This window comes from Apis mellifera, linkage group LG12 (assembly GCF_003254395.2).
Source record: "Apis mellifera strain DH4 linkage group LG12, Amel_HAv3.1, whole genome shotgun sequence".
In the NCBI taxonomy this organism is placed as follows: Eukaryota; Metazoa; Arthropoda; class Insecta; order Hymenoptera; family Apidae; genus Apis; species Apis mellifera.
The window spans coordinates 3,077,468-3,094,969 of NC_037649.1; the positions used below are offsets into that span (position 1 = coordinate 3,077,468).

Genomic DNA, 17,502 nt, shown 5'->3' on the forward strand with positions numbered 1-17,502 from the left:
TTAAAAAAATTAAATACTTTATTAATTTAATTAAAATATTAAAATAGTAATATATGAAGGAAAATAGAATTTGCCGGGATAAAATAATTGCTAGTAAGAGAAAATAGTCAAAATGGAAGAAATATAGAAGAATTTCATTATATGATCACACAATATCAAAGACTTGATGTGATTTGCTTCATATTCCAATAATCTTTTATTTAATAGTTATTTTTTTTAATCTTATAATTCTTATTCATTCTTCATAGATTAATAAAATCGTTCTCATACAGTTTTCTTGCTTACTTTGTGACGTCACTAGTAGCCATTTTGTTTCTAGCATGTGGCAAGATTGCAGGAGAGGGACATGTCTTCATCAGGAAAGAACAGTTAGGAGTCGCGACGCAGAAGGCCGCGGGAGAAGCTGTATTCGCTCATTGCAAAATGGCTACGTCCGACTCTAAAGCGCCTCTGCGAACTGTAAAAAGAGTTCAATTTGGTATTCTTTCTCCGGATGAAATAGTAAGTTTGTGATTTATAAATAAATAATACTGTGCAATATTTTTTCTGTGCGAAATTATTTCATTGAATTTATCTATATCATTCGGAACTTTATGAAAATATTCAATGTTAATCAAACAGTTGCGCATATGATTTTTAACGATATTTATTCTATTTCTAAAGAAATATTACTTAAGATCATAAAATATGGAATATATATTTATTATATAATGTTCAATGTAAATCTTATTTATGATATCTATAACGTTTTTAAAAATTAATCAGTTATAATTTTTTTAATATAAGAAACTAGAAAGTTTCATTTTAAATAAATAAAATTAAATATTAGTAAATATAAAATTTAAAATAATCAAATTCAAAATAAATTATTTTTGTAAAATTATAATCTTAATAATAAACTAAGTTTATTTGTAAATATATAATTGTTGTATTTTTTCTTTAATAATTTTCTAATAATTATATAATTATATTATATATCTGTTTGTACATAAGTATGTTAAATATAAAATCTTTTATAAAGATCTTTTATAAAATAGTTTTGATAACATATATTATATATATATATTTCTATTATTTTACTAATAATTGACAATAATATATTTAAAATTTTTTTTTGCTTAATACATATTGTAAATTTTTCAATCACACATAGATGTATATAATTTTGTTTAATGTTTTGTATAGCGTCGGATGTCCGTCACAGATGGCGGTATTCGTTTTCCAGAAACAATGGAAGGGGGTCGTCCAAAACTTGGTGGACTTATGGATCCAAGACAAGGTGTCATTGATAGAAATTCTAGATGTCAAACATGTGCGGGTAATATGACAGAATGTCCAGGACATTTTGGTCATATAGATTTGGCAAAGCCAGTTTTTCATGTTGGTTTTATAACAAAAACAATAAAAATTTTAAGATGTGTATGTTTTTATTGTTCAAAACTTCTTGTTAGTCCGGTAAATATAAATTATGCATAATTAAAATTTTCTTTATATTTATTATTATTTGTAATAAGTGGTAAAATTAAATTTATATTATTTTCTTACTCACAGCATAATCCAAAAATTAAAGAAATTGTTATGAAAACTAAAGGTCAACCACGAAAACGTCTTACATTTGTTTATGATTTGTGTAAAAGTAAAAACATTTGTGAAGGTGGTGATGAAATGGATATTAACAAAGAAAATCAGGAACAGCAATCTATAGAAAGAAAACCTGGACATGGTGGATGTGGTAGATATCAACCAAATCTTCGAAGATCTGGTTTAGATGTTACTGCTGAATGGACACATGTAAATGAAGATTCACAAGAAAAAAAAATGGCACTTACAGCAGAAAGAGCTTGGGAGATTTTAAAGCATATTACAGATGAAGAATCATTTATTCTTGGTATGGATCCAAAATTTGCACGACCAGATTGGATGGTAGTAACTGTTTTACCTGTTCCACCTTTATCAGTTAGACCAGCAGTTATTATGTATGGTTCTGCTAAAAATCAAGATGATTTAACACATAAGCTTGCTGATATTATAAAAGCAAATAATGAATTAATTAGAAATGAACAAGCTGGAGCAGCAGCTCATGTGATATCAGAAAATATAAAAATGTTACAATTTCATGTAGCAACATTAGTTGATAACGATATGCCTGGTATGCCGAGAGCTATGCAAAAATCAGGTAAACCTCTAAAAGCTATAAAAGCAAGATTAAAAGGAAAAGAAGGTAGAATACGAGGAAATTTGATGGGTAAACGTGTCGATTTTTCTGCTCGTACTGTTATTACTCCTGATCCTAATTTACGAATCGATCAAGTAGGTGTACCTAGAAGCATTGCTCAAAATTTAACATTTCCTGAAATTGTAACGCCTTTTAATATCGATAAAATGCAAGAACTTGTTAGACGTGGAAATTCACAATATCCAGGAGCTAAATATATTGTTCGAGATAATGGAGAAAGAATTGATTTGAGATTTCATCCAAAACCATCTGATCTACATTTACAGTGCGGTTATAGAGTGGAACGTCATATCCGAGATGGCGATTTAGTAATTTTCAATCGACAACCGACATTACATAAAATGAGTATGATGGGTCATAGAGTAAAAGTCTTACCATGGAGTACATTTCGTATGAATCTTAGTTGTACATCACCATATAATGCCGATTTCGATGGTGATGAAATGAATTTACATGCCCCACAATCAATGGAGACTCGTGCAGAAGTAGAAAATATTCATGTAACACCGCGTCAAATTATTACGCCACAAGCTAATAAACCAGTTATGGGTATTGTACAAGATACACTTACTGCTGTAAGAAAAATGACTAAAAGAGATGTTTTTATTGAAAAAGAACAAATGATGAATATTCTTATGTTTTTACCTAGTTGGGATGGCAAAATGCCTCAACCCTGCATATTAAAACCAAAACCTCTATGGACTGGTAAACAAATTTTTTCCTTGATTATACCAGGCAATGTAAATATGATAAGAACTCACAGCACACATCCAGATGAAGAAGATGATGGACCATACAAATGGATTTCTCCTGGTGATACCAAAGTCATGGTGGAACATGGAGAACTTGTTATGGGTATACTCTGTAAAAAAACTTTAGGTACATCTGCTGGGTCATTACTTCATATTTGTATGTTAGAATTGGGACACGAAGTCTGTGGACGATTTTATGGAAATATTCAAACTGTAATTAACAATTGGTTACTTTTGGAAGGCCATTCAATTGGTATTGGAGATACTATTGCTGATCCACAGACTTATTTGGAAATTCAGAAAGCCATCAAAAAGGCTAAAGAAGATGTAATAGAAGTTATTCAAAAAGCACATAATATGGAATTAGAACCTACACCAGGTAATACCTTAAGACAGACTTTTGAAAACCAAGTAAACAGAATTCTGAATGATGCTCGTGACAAAACTGGTGGCTCTGCCAAAAAATCATTGACAGAATACAATAATCTAAAGGCTATGGTAGTATCAGGATCAAAAGGATCTAATATTAATATTTCTCAAGTTATTGCTTGTGTCGGCCAACAAAATGTAGAAGGTAAACGTATTCCATTCGGTTTTCGTAAACGAACGTTGCCACATTTTATTAAGGATGATTATGGTCCTGAATCCAGAGGATTCGTCGAAAATTCGTATCTTGCTGGTTTGACTCCATCTGAATTTTATTTTCATGCTATGGGTGGTCGTGAAGGTCTTATTGATACTGCTGTAAAAACTGCAGAAACTGGTTATATTCAACGTCGTTTAATAAAAGCTATGGAATCTGTAATGGTGCATTATGATGGAACAGTTAGAAATTCTGTAGGACAACTTATTCAATTACGTTATGGTGAAGACGGTTTATGTGGTGAAACTGTTGAATTTCAGAATCTACCTACTATTAAATTGAGCAATAAAGCGTTTGAGAAAAAATTTAAATTTGATCCAACTAATGAAAGATATCTTCGTCGTATTTTCAATGAAGATATCGTTAGAGAAATGATGGGATCTGGTGAAGTAATATCTGAATTAGAAAGAGAATGGGAACAGTTAAACAAAGATCGTGCTGTACTTCGAGAAATTTTTCCTAGTGGAGAATCAAAAGTAGTATTGCCTTGTAATTTGCAAAGAATGATTTGGAACGTACAAAAGATTTTTCATATAAATAAGCGTGCACCTACTGATCTTAGTCCTATGAAAGTCATACAAGGTAAATAATCTGATAATTTTATTATGATTATGATATATTTTATACTAAATAATTTTATAATTACTTTAAAATTAAAATATTTTTATTTCTAGGTGTGAAAGATCTTTTGGATAAATGCATTATTGTAGCTGGTGATGATAGACTTAGCAAACAAGCTAATGAAAATGCTACATTATTATTCCAATGTTTAGTAAGATCTACTTTATGTACAAAATGTGTTTCTGAAGAATTTAGATTATCCAGTGAAGCTTTTGAATGGCTTATTGGAGAAATTGAAACTAGATTTCAACAAGCACAGGTTTGTAGAAAACGAATTTTATATATAAATAGTGATAAATCAATTATATTTTTCAAACAATATTAATTTGTAATAATTTTTTAATAATAAAATATAGCATTGTATGATTTTTTTTAAAAAAAGAGTATTAAAAGAAATTAAATCATAAATTATATTTATTCTAAAATTATAAATCTATACATCTCAGATAGAATCAATATATTTCCAATTCAAATATTAATATTTTAATTAATATTTCTTATTAATATTTTAAATATACTAATGTAATATTTTCATTATTTTTTATTTCTTTTTTTTATATTAGATATTAATAAATATAATATGATTGTTAAATTCTTTTCATTAAATGTATTCACTTATATATTAATTAAAATTTTTGAGGTTTGATATCAGTTTGAATAATTTTAATATCTAATTGTTGTCATCAATGATATAATTTGACAGGATTAGTATATGTTAATTTTCATTTTTTCATTTAGGTATCACCTGGAGAAATGGTAGGTGCTTTAGCTGCACAATCACTTGGTGAACCTGCAACTCAAATGACACTTAATACTTTTCACTTTGCTGGTGTATCATCAAAAAATGTAACTCTCGGTGTGCCAAGATTAAAAGAAATTATAAATATCAGTAAGAAACCAAAAGCTCCATCGTTGACTGTATTTTTGACGGGAGCTGCAGCAAGAGATGCTGAAAAAGCAAAAAATGTACTTTGCCGATTAGAACATACCACGTTAAGAAAAGTTACAGCAAACACTGCGATTTATTATGATCCAGATCCACAAAATACTGTAATCGCAGAAGATCAAGAATTCGTAAACGTTTACTATGAAATGCCTGATTTCGATCCAAATAAAATATCACCATGGTTACTTCGAATTGAATTAGATCGCAAAAGAATGACCGATAAGAAATTAACTATGGAACAAATTGCGGAAAAGATCAATGCCGGTTTCGGTGACGATCTAAACTGTATATTTAATGATGATAATGCCGAAAAATTAGTTCTTCGAATTAGAATAATGAATAGTGATGATAACAAATTTCAAGATAGCGAGGAAGAAACTGTTGATAAAATGGAGGATGATATGTTTCTTCGATGTATTGAAGCAAATATGCTTAGTGATATGACATTACAAGTATGTTCATAATAATTTCAATAATTTATAATTTTTAATTTAATTTATAATTATAATTATTTTCTTTATACATAGGGTATTGAAGCAATTGGAAAAGTGTATATGCATTTACCTCAAACTGATGCTAAGAAACGTATAGTTATCACAGAAACTGGTGAATTTAAAGCAATAGCAGAATGGTTATTAGAAACGGATGGTACAAGTTTGATGAAAGTATTGAGCGAAAGAGATGTTGATCCAGTTAGAACATTTAGCAATGATATTTGTGAAATATTTCAAGTATTAGGTATAGAGGCTGTGAGAAAATCAGTAGAAAAGGAAATGAACGCTGTGTTGCAATTTTACGGTCTTTACGTAAACTATCGTCACCTTGCTTTGCTTTGTGATGTAATGACTGCTAAAGGACATTTAATGGCTATAACTCGTCATGGAATTAATAGACAAGACACTGGTGCTCTTATGAGGTAAATTATAAAAAAATTAATTATAGAATCGTTTCATATAATTTTTATAATTTATATTTTATTTTTCAGATGTTCCTTTGAAGAAACAGTAGATGTTTTATTGGATGCTGCGTCTCATGCAGAAGTAGATCCAATGAGAGGAGTATCAGAAAATATTATCATGGGACAACTTCCACGTATAGGAACAGGTATTGTTAATTTTAATCAATATTATTATTATTATTATTATTATTATTATTATTATTATTATTATTATTATTATTATTATTATTATTATTATGAATAAATTTGAAATTATTACATTAATACATATATTTGATTTTATTTTTTTAGGATGTTTCGATTTGCTATTGGATGCCGAGAAATGTAAGGTCGGTATTGAAATACCAATGGCAGTAGGTGCTGGTGTGATGGGAACTGCTGGAATGTTCTTTGGTAGTGTTGCTACACCAAGTATGAGTCCTCAAATGACACCTTGGATGGGTGCCACACCTGGTTATGGGGCTTCAAGTATGTCACCTGGTATGCATATTTTTTTTAACTTTATATCATTGTAATATTGAAACATGTATTAAATTTCATATTATAAATAACTCTTATTTTTTTTAGCATTGGGAAGTGGTATGACACCAGGAGGAGCTTGTTTCTCGCCATCTGGAGCATCAGATGCTTCAGGGCTTTCTCCTGCATATTCTGCATACTCTCCGCAACCTGGAAGTCCAGGAAGTCCAGGACCTAGCATGAGTCCATATCCAATGTCACCAGCAGGTGGCGCTTCACCAAGTTATTCACCTACATCTCCAGCTTATTTGCCAACGTCGCCTAGTATAACACCGTCAAGTCCAAACTATTCACCTACAAGTCCCACTTATTCACCTACTAGTCCAAACTATTCACCAACAAGTCCAAGTTATTCACCAACGAGTCCAAGTTATTCACCAACATCACCAAGTTATTCACCAACAAGTCCAAGTTATTCACCAACATCACCAAGTTATTCACCAACAAGTCCAAGTTATTCACCAACTAGTCCAAGTTATTCACCAACAAGCCCAAGTTATTCGCCAACGAGTCCAAGCTATTCGCCAACAAGTCCAAGTTATTCTCCTACAAGTCCAAGTTATTCACCAACATCGCCAAGTTATTCTCCAACAAGTCCATCATATTCACCAACATCACCGAGTTATTCACCAACAAGTCCAAGTTACTCACCAACTAGTCCAAGTTATTCACCAAGTTCACCAAATTACACACCTGCTTCACCATCTTATTCTCCAACGAGTCCAAGTTATTCGCCAAGTTCTCCACAATATTCGCCAGCTAGTCCAAGTTATTCACCAAGTAGTCCAAAATATTCTCCAACGAGTCCATCATATTCACCTACGTCTCCATCATTTGCTGGAACTTCGCCACAATATACACCAGCGAGTCCAACATATTCTCCAACAAGTCCAACATATTCACCAACGAGTCCATCATATTCACCTAGTTCACCACAACACACAGCATCAGGAAGTACAAGATATTCACCTAGTAGTCCAAATTATTCCCCAACTAGTCCAACATATTCACCTACAAGTCCTCAATATTCACCGTCGAGTACCAAATATTCACCTACCAGTCCAACGTATACACCGACTAGTCCAAGTTATTCGCCGACGAGTCCAACGTATTCCCCACCAGTACCGGGTTATTCACCAACGAGCCCCACATATTCCCCTGCATCTCCAGCTTACGAAACAGATGATTAAAAAGTATTATATTTATTTATATGATTTTTTATTATTGAATATTTACTATTTACTATTTACTAATTAGATATAAATATGAAAAATTATCACTTTTTAATCCTCAATTTTCTAATTTTATATATAAATTTATGATTTTCTTAATTCTCGAGTAAATATCTTAATTAGGTCGGAGAATATTTTTGTTTGTTTTTAAAGAAGAAATGACTTTGAATTAAATTTGGCTAAAATGAGTATGGGATAATAAATTCAAAAACATCAATATTATTTAAGTAATGAAAAAATCATCAAGCGGATTCATATGATAAAATTAACAAGCGTTAGTACAATATACAATTGCGTACATAAATCAATATACGATTTATCAATACCATTTAAAAAGGTATTTTTTATATTATAAAATGCATATACCATCTTGAGCATATTATTTATACTCTAATTTTATATTCAACATAGATGTTGCCGCTTCATATTATATTTCTTGTTATGTAGCTTTGAAGGAAGAAATGTTAATATATTGAGGGTCTTCCTTTGTCACTATTGCTGTATCTAGCTAAGCCATATGCGCTCGATAAAGTATCATATTACCTTCTGGTATAGTATTTGTCACTGCAAAATAGAAAACCGGTTCACATTCTACATGCATCGATGTCGGATAGTGTGAAATATTTTCTGTCATGAATCGCGAGAGACTTCCACTACTTTTCAAAGATGTAAACTCGGATTTATCACTCCTATTTGCCACATTATGTGTTATCGACATTTTCGGCATTTTTCCGATTATCGCATTACCGCGTTCAATTGTACAATGCGGTAAGTTTCTATTATTTTTATCTTTTTTTGTATTATTTTATTTTTTGTCTCCATTTCGCACTTCATTTCAATCTAACTATTGAAAAAAAATTTATAAATGTTCAATGAAGAAAGTGATCTTTTTTTTTTGTAACATTTATATTTATGTAAATAATTTCTTCTTTATTAAGTTAATGTTTTAGCATTAAGTGACTCGTTTCTTTTATAATATATATATATAAACGATTATTCTATAAGGTGTGATAATATTGATATTAATATTAATTAATTTATTAATATTAATATAATTAATTAATATTATATATATATTTATATATATGTATATATGTGCACACACAGAAAATTTTGTTATGAAGGTACAAAGAAAAGAATTTAAAACAAAAATAATAAAAAATATAAAAAAAATAACATAAATTTTTTTCACTTGAAGTCTTATTATTGAATAAGATAACATATAACAAAAAGAAACTTTTATACATAAATTCAATTAATTTTTTTAATAAATATAAATAGAAAATTATCAAGAACTTATTCTATATATAAAGGTGGATTGAAAATATAAAACAAAATTATTTTATTTAAAATCATATTTTTAGAAAATTCTAATTTGTATATATTTAATCATAAATTATTATGGCTTCAATGAAAAAATTTTATTTTATTTTCAACTTATTTTTGTGTCTTGAATTCTTTGTTTTATTTACTATATTTTATATAAATAAATAATTATTATATAATTAAGGTTTTTTTTACAAAATTTATTTAAATTGAAACAATTTATATAATTGATTTATTATATTTACTATTCAATTATGGTCATTATATGAGAAAATTTGGAATGTGAAACATTATGTAAAAAAGTTGATCATTTTAAAGAAAAATAAAGTTGGTTAACTTTTTATAAATATTCTTTTATTATTCAATTTATCTTCATGTATCAATAATTATTAAGTGTCATAAATTATTGTAATTATATATTTATTATATGCTAAATTTTTTTTTATAAAATTATATATATATATAATTATATTTATTTAATAATAAATAATAAAAAAAAATAAGAAAATTATATTTTAGGATTATATGGAATTCCTTTGGTCTTTATTGTATTGACTTTGCAAATTTATACGGCTATTCTTCTTGGCAAATCATGGATTATTGCAACTACAATAGATCCACAAATTTTAAGAAAAAATCGGTAAAATTTAATTTTTCATTTTAATTTTTTTATATCTATTATTATTAATAATATTAATTTGAATTAATTTTATAGAAATCCTCTTGCAGCTGTAACTGAATTGACCTTGGGTTCTCGGGCGAGAAATTTAATCACTATAATCTTGGATCTTACAGTTTTTGGGTGCACTATACCTAACTTATTGGTTGGTAAGTTTAAATAAATTTTAATAAGTGATTTTTATATAAAATTTTGTTTATATTTAATATGCGTTTATATTTAATAAATTTTAGCTTCGCAGAATTTACAAATCTTTGGATTAAAAATTTCGGGACAACAATTTAATTTGTCTTTCTGTTATTGGCTTTTAATCATAGGTATTCTTTTATGTCCAATTATGTGGCTTGGCAGTCCTCGTGATATGAAGTAAGTTTTCTCAAATTCTATCAAAATTATATATCATAAAATTAAAATATAATATCTAAATATTATGAATATTTACAGGATAATAAGCTTATTTTCTTGCACGATGCTTTTATTAATAGCACTATTGATATGGTGGTGCATAATTACTGATACTCGAGAACTTGATATTATTCCTATACCTACTTCTCCTTCTTGGGATAAGTTCATTTCTAGGTATGATTATTTATTAATTATATAATATCATTTTTTGTTTATTATATAATTTTCAGTTATGGAATGTTAGCATTTCAATTTGATATACATCCAACATTGATGACTGTGCAAGTAGATATGCGTCATCCTCAGGATATCAATAAAGCAGTTATAATTTCTTTCTTAGGTAAATAAATTGATAAATTTCTTCATATTTTAATTGACAGTGATAATTAATAATGCTATTATTATAGTCACTGGTTCATTGTTTCTTGTTACTACTATTTTGGCTGTCTGGAAATATGGAAGTAATATAACAGCCAATATTCTACAATTAATTCCAGGAAATTTCACAATGAGTATTGTTGTTCTTATTGCGGCTCTTCAACTATGTCTTTCTAGTGTTCTTAGTCATTCAACTCTTTTTCAAGATTTAGAAGATCAATGTAATATTAAAAGAAGTATGATATCTTAAAAAATAAAAATAAATAAAGAGAATAATAGTTAAAAAAAAAACTGATTAATGAAATTTATATTTTATAGATTTTGGATGGAAACGATGTCTCATAAGATCAGCTATTGTTTTTCTTGGAGTAGCAGTAGGAGAATCTGTACCAAGATTTGATATTGTAATGGTATTGATTGGAGGATCTTTAACTGGTTTATTAGTATTTGTATTTCCACCTTTATTATACTCAAAAATAATTGCCTTAAAAACGAGATCTAAAAAGATTCGATCTTTAATTCCTGAAGTATATTCAAGTTCTGAGAGATGCCAAAGCAGTAAAGATATGCCAATTAATCCAAGAATCCATTCAAAATCAATTTATTATGGAGTTCTAAGTGTACCTAGAAGTGAATATCATCGATATTCATATGTTTATTATAATGAATTAGAAAATGAATTAGACAAAATTGTGGATTATGAAAATGATATCATAGATTCTGAGAAATTTTTGATGATAAAAAGAATTTATGATAATAAACCAATATTTATAGATGCCAGTCAATCTTATAATATTTATAAACAAATTATAATTCCTGAAGAATCAATTTCAGAATCAACCACATATAATTATAAAATGTGGAGTAATTGTTTCAGTTATTTGATTGTATTTTTTGGTATTATAATAACTATTTCTTCTACATATATCAATATGAAAAATACTATACATTATGTACAATTTACATCTCCTTGTATCATGAATGTTACCATATTACAAAATTCTGTATAAAATAAGATTTTCTTAAAAATTTTAAAATTTTCTTAAAAAGTTAAAAAAACTTATTTAAACTTTCTTTACAGATATTTTAGAAATAATTTTATATATAATTAAATAAATCGATAAAATAATTTATATTTTTTTTAATATATTTTGAGCATTTTGTCAATTATCATATCAATATCATATCAATTAATATTAAACTTTCCAAATATATAAGCAAAATTTTATATTACAATGATATCAATTTTATAAAACATATTTTCGAAATAATTTTCTATATAAATTTATAAAAAATGCATTTATTTAAATGCATTACTTTTTTAATTTGAATTTTTTTTCTTATATTTTTTTTTATTCAATTCTATAAATAAATTTTTTATTCATTTCTTGTAAAATAAAAAAATAAGTATTATATAAAATTGTATTAAAATTATTAATATATTAATAAAAGTAAATAGAAAATATTGTACAAAATTGATATCATAATTTGTTAATTATATGAGTTAAATATTTTTTAATATCAAGTTATTTTTTTAACTCTATGTACACTTTTATGAGTTTCGTTAATTATATCTATAAAAATAAATATCTTATTATTAAAACATTATTTTTAAAATAAATTATTTATTTTTATTATTCTTATTATTGTAATTATTATTAACTTTATTATTGTAATTTAATATTACATTAATTTAATATTAACTTATTGTTATATTATTTAATTATATTGTTTAGTATATATATATATATATATATATATATAATCAATAATATATTATATTATAAATATAAAATTTATAATATTAATCAATATATTTTGTATTATATATTTAGTTATTTTTGTATATCATTTTCGATTATTTATTACGTCATATTATTCAACATTTTTAATGACGATTATAGAGGGGATACGAATCAACCTATGACGTTTACAAATCAGGTCTTACGATACTATCCGCGCCATACGAATGATTGTTCTCTCTTCTAAATTAGATTTACTTTGTATATTAATTTCTATTTTACATTAAATAATTTTTCTTGTTTACAATTAATTATAAAAATCATTTAAAAATGATACCTAATTATATCAGACATATAAGTGTCCAAACGTCGAAACGAAATGTGAGTATATGACCGAACGATAAATGACCTCTAAACTAGATTCTTGCCACACGTTTTATGCTAGACTCTTGTTACAATTTCTAATCGTACAGTCTATCGAGTCTTACAATTGAACACTCGTTCTTTTTTTTTATATTTCCTCCTGGTGTCTTACCAGTTTGGCAGCTGGAATGAGGTAATTATTCGTATTAATCGTATAAATATCATTAAATATGAGATATTTATTCGTATGTTTATTATATCAATAATTTTTTTTTACATTGTATTCAACTTTTTTTTCTTTTTTTATTTTTCTGCAAGAATTTTTAATCACAATATGGTAAGTTTAAAATCATAAAATAAACTTGTGTATTTTTTAAATTTTATACGATCTTACGAACATGATTCTTAAATTTATATTATTTATAAGTAATTTTGTATTTTATTTTTTTAGTTTGTATATTTTTATAAATCATCTTCAATAATTTATATATATACAATATAATATAATATACAAAAATATAAGAAATATGTTTGTGATTTATTTGTAGGTGATATCATACTTCTTCAATAAGAAAAACAATTATGCTACAGAAGCTTCATTTGAAACAAAACCTTTTCGATTACATAAATTGGATAATGGACCTTCGACTCAAATTACTGTTACTAAAGATGAAGCAATAGAACTTTACAAAAAATTACATACAATCCGTCGTATGGAAACAGCTGCTGGAAACTTGTATAAAGAAAAAATTGTCAGAGGTTTTTGTCATCTATATTCTGGTCAAGTAAGAATTATATTATATTTTTTTAATTTCAATTACAATAACTATTTTTTATTATTAATAAAATTTTTTTATTTTTTGATAGGAAGCTTGTGCAGTTGGTATAAAAGCAGCTCTTCGACCACAAGATTGTGTGATCACAGCTTATAGAGCTCATGGATGGACCTACTTGATGGGAATAGAACCATTTGGTGTCTTAGCTGAATTAACTGGTAAAAAAGGAGGAAATGCAAAGGGTAAAGGTGGTTCTATGCATATGTATTCTGACAATTTTTATGGTGGAAATGGTATTGTTGGTGCTCAAGTGAGTAATAATTATTGAAGTTACTAAATGAATTATAAAAGAGTACTATTTATAAAAATTTATAGGTACCATTGGGAGTAGGAATTGCCTTTGCTCATAAATATAATAATACTGGAGGAGTATGTGTTACATTATATGGAGATGGTGCTGCCAATCAAGGTCAAGTATTTGAAGTATACAACATGGCTAAATTGTGGGATGTTCCTTGTATTTTTGTTTGTGAAAATAATGGATATGGCATGGGTACTAGTGTTGATCGTGCTTCTGCAAGTACTGATTATTATACAAGAGGAGATTATATTCCTGGAATATGGGTATATTTTTGAAAAATTATTTTGCAATATTATTTAATAATAAATTATGTTCGTTAAATGTTTCATTAGGTGGATGGTATGGATGTATTAGCAGTCAAACAAGCTACTAAATTTGCTATTGATTATTGTACATCTGGAAAAGGTCCTATTGTGTTAGAAACTGTAACATATAGGTATAGTGGACATAGTATGTCTGATCCTGGAACAAGTTATCGTACAAGGGAGGAAATTCAAGAAGTAAGACAAACTAGAGATCCTATTACTGGTTTTAAGGAACGAATATTGAATGCTAATCTTATTACTCCAGAAGAAATAAAGGTTTGTTTTGTTTGTTTTTTTAATAAATTTATATATTATATCTTATATCATATGTAAATTATCTAAAATTTTTTCTTTTTTTTTTTTTTAGACAATAGAGAATGAAATAAGAAAACAGGTAGATGATGCTGTAAAAGCTGCAAAAACAGATACTGAAATTCCATTAAATGAGCTAACTGCCGATATTTATGCAAATTGTGTAGAAAAAGAAATTCGTAATATTACTCCATTTAATCCTTTACCACATACAAGGCTAGGTCCAGCTGTTAATTCCTAAGTTAATTTTGAAGAAATGAATACTTATTAAATCTTGTTTATTATTACACTGCCTGCCATTAATTAGTACAAAAGATTTTTAGAGAACAACTTCATCTTTTCATCAAAGTTGGGCAAGAAAAATAATAATAATAAACCAGAATATATTTTCTTTTATCACTTTTGTTGTATATATACAAATTATATATTTATTTTATTTATAGATATATAATATGATAAAAAAATTCTGTTTTATCTAATTAGTACATAGTAATATTCATAATATTTATATATTATTATGAGTGACTTTATATGTACTTGTAAATAAGGATAAAATTAATGAAGTAAAAATTAAATCAAACAATTCAAAGTACAATATCATTTTATTTTTCCTTAATAAAAAATTATATTTATATAGATAAGCTTATTTTCATTTATATTCGTTATCTTAAATTAGTGAAATTAAAGTTTTAAATTATTAATAAATTAATAAATTAAATGAATATTTAATCTAATGCGATTTTGAATAATAGATTATATATACTTCGACAATAAGAGATAAAATTACATAAAAAATATATAAAAGAAATATTATATTTGGAAATAAATAAAAAAATTCGTAATTAAATCAATTTTATTTATAACTTAATTTTAGAACATAACACGATATATATATATTAATGTATTTATGAACACACTATTGGAATCCATTTTTTTTTATCCTTCTATAAAATTTGATCTGTTTAGTGTCGTTCATTTGGTTGAATTCGTATAAACACTTATAAAATTACGTTACAGTTACAATTATTTGATCAGTAGCTCATTGACAACGGTTTGGTGAAGACGAGCAAACAATGGCTGCTGCAGGAAGTACGAGTGCCGGCACAATTTTGCAGAAACTTGGTTTGAAGCCAATTACGAAATGTAGTCTCGTAAAATTTTACACTCCTGCTTTCGGTGTTGCCTCATACACTGCATTGTCTATCAACGTGATGAATCCCAGTCTTGTCATTAGGTAAGATAATAATGAATTCATTCAACTCTTTAACATTAACCTCTATTATATTTTTAAGTTTCAGATTTTTATCATTCTTAATGTTACGTAATCGATAAATATTTCTTAACGAATTTTTTGAATTTATTTAAAAATTTTAACTGAAATATTCAATTTCGTCTCTCAATTAAAAATGATTATGTTAAATATAAATATCATGACCTACATACAATGTTATTCGATTAAAATTAATCGACCATAATTTTCTATATACAAAAATATATTTTTATTTTAATTACTTTAATCAACTAATATAATTTTTTATTATTTTACTTAATTCATTAATTATTTTTTTTTTTTCATATATTTATAGGATCTTTCCAAAGAAAGATATTACAAATTTCTTACTGGGAAGTGCTCTTCTTGGCACTGGCTCCTATATATATACTCGTGACCATATGAAAAGTGCCCCCACAGGTGTAAAAATCTTATATAGGTAAAATATTTTTACTATAATATATTTAAATTTTTCTTAAAATATTAATAAATTGTTTTATAATTTTTACTTTTAGTACTGCCGGTGCTGTATTGCTGAGTTTTGGATCAGTTTTAGTATGGGCGGTACTTCGTTCCATAGTACCACCTAATCCAACTCTTTGTACAATAATTGGCATTGGTTCTGGACTTGCATTCATTAAAGTTGGTTCTAGTTATTTGAACTTTGTTGATGAGCAGATACCAAAAAAGTAGATAAAAGTACTTTTTGTAATTGATGTATAATTAATGTATACTAATTGCATCTAAACAAAAAGTTCACAATAATACAATAATAAAATAGTGGATTATATTGAATTAAGAATAAGGAAAAAAAACATTAAGCAAAGAATTCTTGAAAGTTTACAAATTTTTATATTTTCTATAATCTTTGCTCTATATACATTAAAATATTCTGATGCTGAATTGTGTTAAAAATAATTATGAACTATTAATTTTACTTTATCTTTGTTAACTATTTACAAGATCTGACAATTATATAGAGAATACATAAAGTAAAAATTTATATATTATTACTTACTATTATTTTACATGAAATGTGTAAATGGTAAAAAATTAATTTCCTGACATGCAAAATATATTTCACATTCTCTGTATGTATGAAATTATGACTTAACTTATGTTAAAAAAAAAGTAAAAAAACAAATTTTATAATTGCTTAAAATATCTTTGTAATATGAATGCATTTTTCAAGGCATATATTTCATCTAAGTAATTGATTAGCAGTAATGGTAGAAATGTGCGATTTTTTTTTAGCAGTTTTAATAAATATCATACCAGAAAAAAAATTCAAAGAATTTTATGTTACAAACATTCAATTTTATAGAATTTGGAATCAATGTAAGTATGATAAATTAAAAACAGATTATTTATATACACAGAATTATTTTTCAAAAGGAAAAATGTATGCTTTTCAAAATTGTATATGCATGCACTGGAGCAGGAAATTGTATTATTTATGTAATAAATTGAATTGCAAATTTAAATTGATAATTTATGAATATTTTTACTTATGAAAGTAATTTTTTTATATTTTATCAAAAAAAGATTTTTTTTTATTAATAAAAATTTATTTTATTAATAAATTTTATAGTATAAAAAATAGAATTGTGTGACAAATAAATATATTATTGAAAAATAATTGTATGTACAGATTAATTATAATCATGTAGTAAGATTA

At 26.4% G+C, this 17,502-nt stretch overlaps 4 protein-coding genes across 7 annotated transcripts; all 4 read left to right on the plus strand.

Annotated features, from left to right (window-relative positions):
* Positions 1-101: 101 nt before the first annotated feature.
* LOC550829 (DNA-directed RNA polymerase II subunit RPB1) lies at positions 102-7,880 on the plus strand. Its single transcript, XM_026444140.1, has 9 exons — positions 102-501; positions 1,186-1,455; positions 1,552-4,213; positions 4,306-4,511; positions 4,991-5,650; positions 5,726-6,114; positions 6,184-6,302; positions 6,448-6,636; positions 6,724-7,880. The coding sequence occupies exons 1-9, from the start codon at positions 424-426 to the stop codon at positions 7,863-7,865; spliced, it is 5,715 nt and encodes a 1,904-aa protein (XP_026299925.1). The 5' UTR covers positions 102-423; the 3' UTR covers positions 7,866-7,880.
* A 107-nt stretch (positions 7,881-7,987) lies between these two features.
* On the plus strand, positions 7,988-11,720 carry LOC412065 (proton-coupled amino acid transporter 4). Of its 3 annotated transcripts, none has more exons than XM_395531.7 (8): positions 7,988-8,675; positions 9,753-9,873; positions 9,949-10,061; positions 10,146-10,278; positions 10,357-10,491; positions 10,548-10,657; positions 10,725-10,931; positions 11,014-11,720. In XM_395531.7, the coding sequence occupies exons 1-8, from the start codon at positions 8,540-8,542 to the stop codon at positions 11,703-11,705; spliced, it is 1,647 nt and encodes a 548-aa protein (XP_395531.2). In that variant the 5' UTR covers positions 7,988-8,539; the 3' UTR covers positions 11,706-11,720. The 3 variants fall into 3 exon arrangements, with proteins under 3 accessions (XP_395531.2, XP_016772876.1, XP_006572160.1); XM_016917387.2 differs by having other exon boundaries at positions 10,725-10,916; XM_006572097.3 differs by having other exon boundaries at positions 10,815-10,931.
* Positions 11,721-12,623: 903 nt separating this feature from the next.
* On the plus strand, positions 12,624-15,143 carry LOC551103 (probable pyruvate dehydrogenase E1 component subunit alpha, mitochondrial). 2 transcript variants are annotated; one of them, XM_006572095.3, is made up of 7 exons: positions 12,624-12,818; positions 12,976-12,993; positions 13,349-13,585; positions 13,668-13,886; positions 13,952-14,200; positions 14,270-14,518; positions 14,610-15,143. In XM_006572095.3, the coding sequence occupies exons 1-7, from the start codon at positions 12,768-12,770 to the stop codon at positions 14,793-14,795; spliced, it is 1,209 nt and encodes a 402-aa protein (XP_006572158.1). In that variant the 5' UTR covers positions 12,624-12,767; the 3' UTR covers positions 14,796-15,143. The 2 variants fall into 2 exon arrangements, with proteins under 2 accessions (XP_006572158.1, XP_006572159.1); XM_006572096.3 differs by lacking the exon at positions 12,976-12,993 and having other exon boundaries at positions 12,627-12,818.
* Positions 15,144-15,479: 336 nt separating this feature from the next.
* LOC552534 lies at positions 15,480-17,315 on the plus strand. Its single transcript, XM_624910.6, has 3 exons — positions 15,480-15,788; positions 16,141-16,263; positions 16,340-17,315. Exons 1-3 carry the CDS (start codon positions 15,628-15,630, stop codon positions 16,515-16,517), a joined length of 462 nt encoding a protein of 153 aa, XP_624913.1. The 5' UTR covers positions 15,480-15,627; the 3' UTR covers positions 16,518-17,315.
* Positions 17,316-17,502: the final 187 nt, after the last annotated feature.

What these genes read in the sequence shown, in the direction of transcription:
- LOC550829 (XM_026444140.1), top strand. Translation starts at nt 424, where the DNA reads ATGGCTACGTCCGACTCTAAAGCGCCTCTGCGAACTGTAAAAAGAGTT. An exon ending in CTAGATTTCAACAAGCACAG is followed by an intron (nt 4,512 to 4,990) that starts GTTTGTAGAAAA and finishes TTTTTCATTTAG; the next exon opens with GTATCACCTGGAGAAATGGT. An exon ending in ACTTCCACGTATAGGAACAG is followed by an intron (nt 6,303 to 6,447) that starts GTATTGTTAATT and finishes TTATTTTTTTAG; the next exon opens with GATGTTTCGATTTGCTATTG.
- LOC412065 (XM_395531.7), top strand. Translation starts at nt 8,540, where the DNA reads ATGAATCGCGAGAGACTTCCACTACTTTTCAAAGATGTAAACTCGGAT. An exon ending in GGCAGTCCTCGTGATATGAA is followed by an intron (nt 10,279 to 10,356) that starts GTAAGTTTTCTC and finishes GAATATTTACAG; the next exon opens with GATAATAAGCTTATTTTCTT. An exon ending in AGTTATAATTTCTTTCTTAG is followed by an intron (nt 10,658 to 10,724) that starts GTAAATAAATTG and finishes CTATTATTATAG; the next exon opens with TCACTGGTTCATTGTTTCTT.
- LOC551103 (XM_006572095.3), top strand. Translation starts at nt 12,768, where the DNA reads ATGATACCTAATTATATCAGACATATAAGTGTCCAAACGTCGAAACGA. An exon ending in GTCATCTATATTCTGGTCAA is followed by an intron (nt 13,586 to 13,667) that starts GTAAGAATTATA and finishes ATTTTTTGATAG; the next exon opens with GAAGCTTGTGCAGTTGGTAT. An exon ending in ATGGTATTGTTGGTGCTCAA is followed by an intron (nt 13,887 to 13,951) that starts GTGAGTAATAAT and finishes AAAAATTTATAG; the next exon opens with GTACCATTGGGAGTAGGAAT.
- LOC552534 (XM_624910.6), top strand. Translation starts at nt 15,628, where the DNA reads ATGGCTGCTGCAGGAAGTACGAGTGCCGGCACAATTTTGCAGAAACTT. An exon ending in AATCCCAGTCTTGTCATTAG is followed by an intron (nt 15,789 to 16,140) that starts GTAAGATAATAA and finishes ATATATTTATAG; the next exon opens with GATCTTTCCAAAGAAAGATA. An exon ending in GGTGTAAAAATCTTATATAG is followed by an intron (nt 16,264 to 16,339) that starts GTAAAATATTTT and finishes TTTTACTTTTAG; the next exon opens with TACTGCCGGTGCTGTATTGC.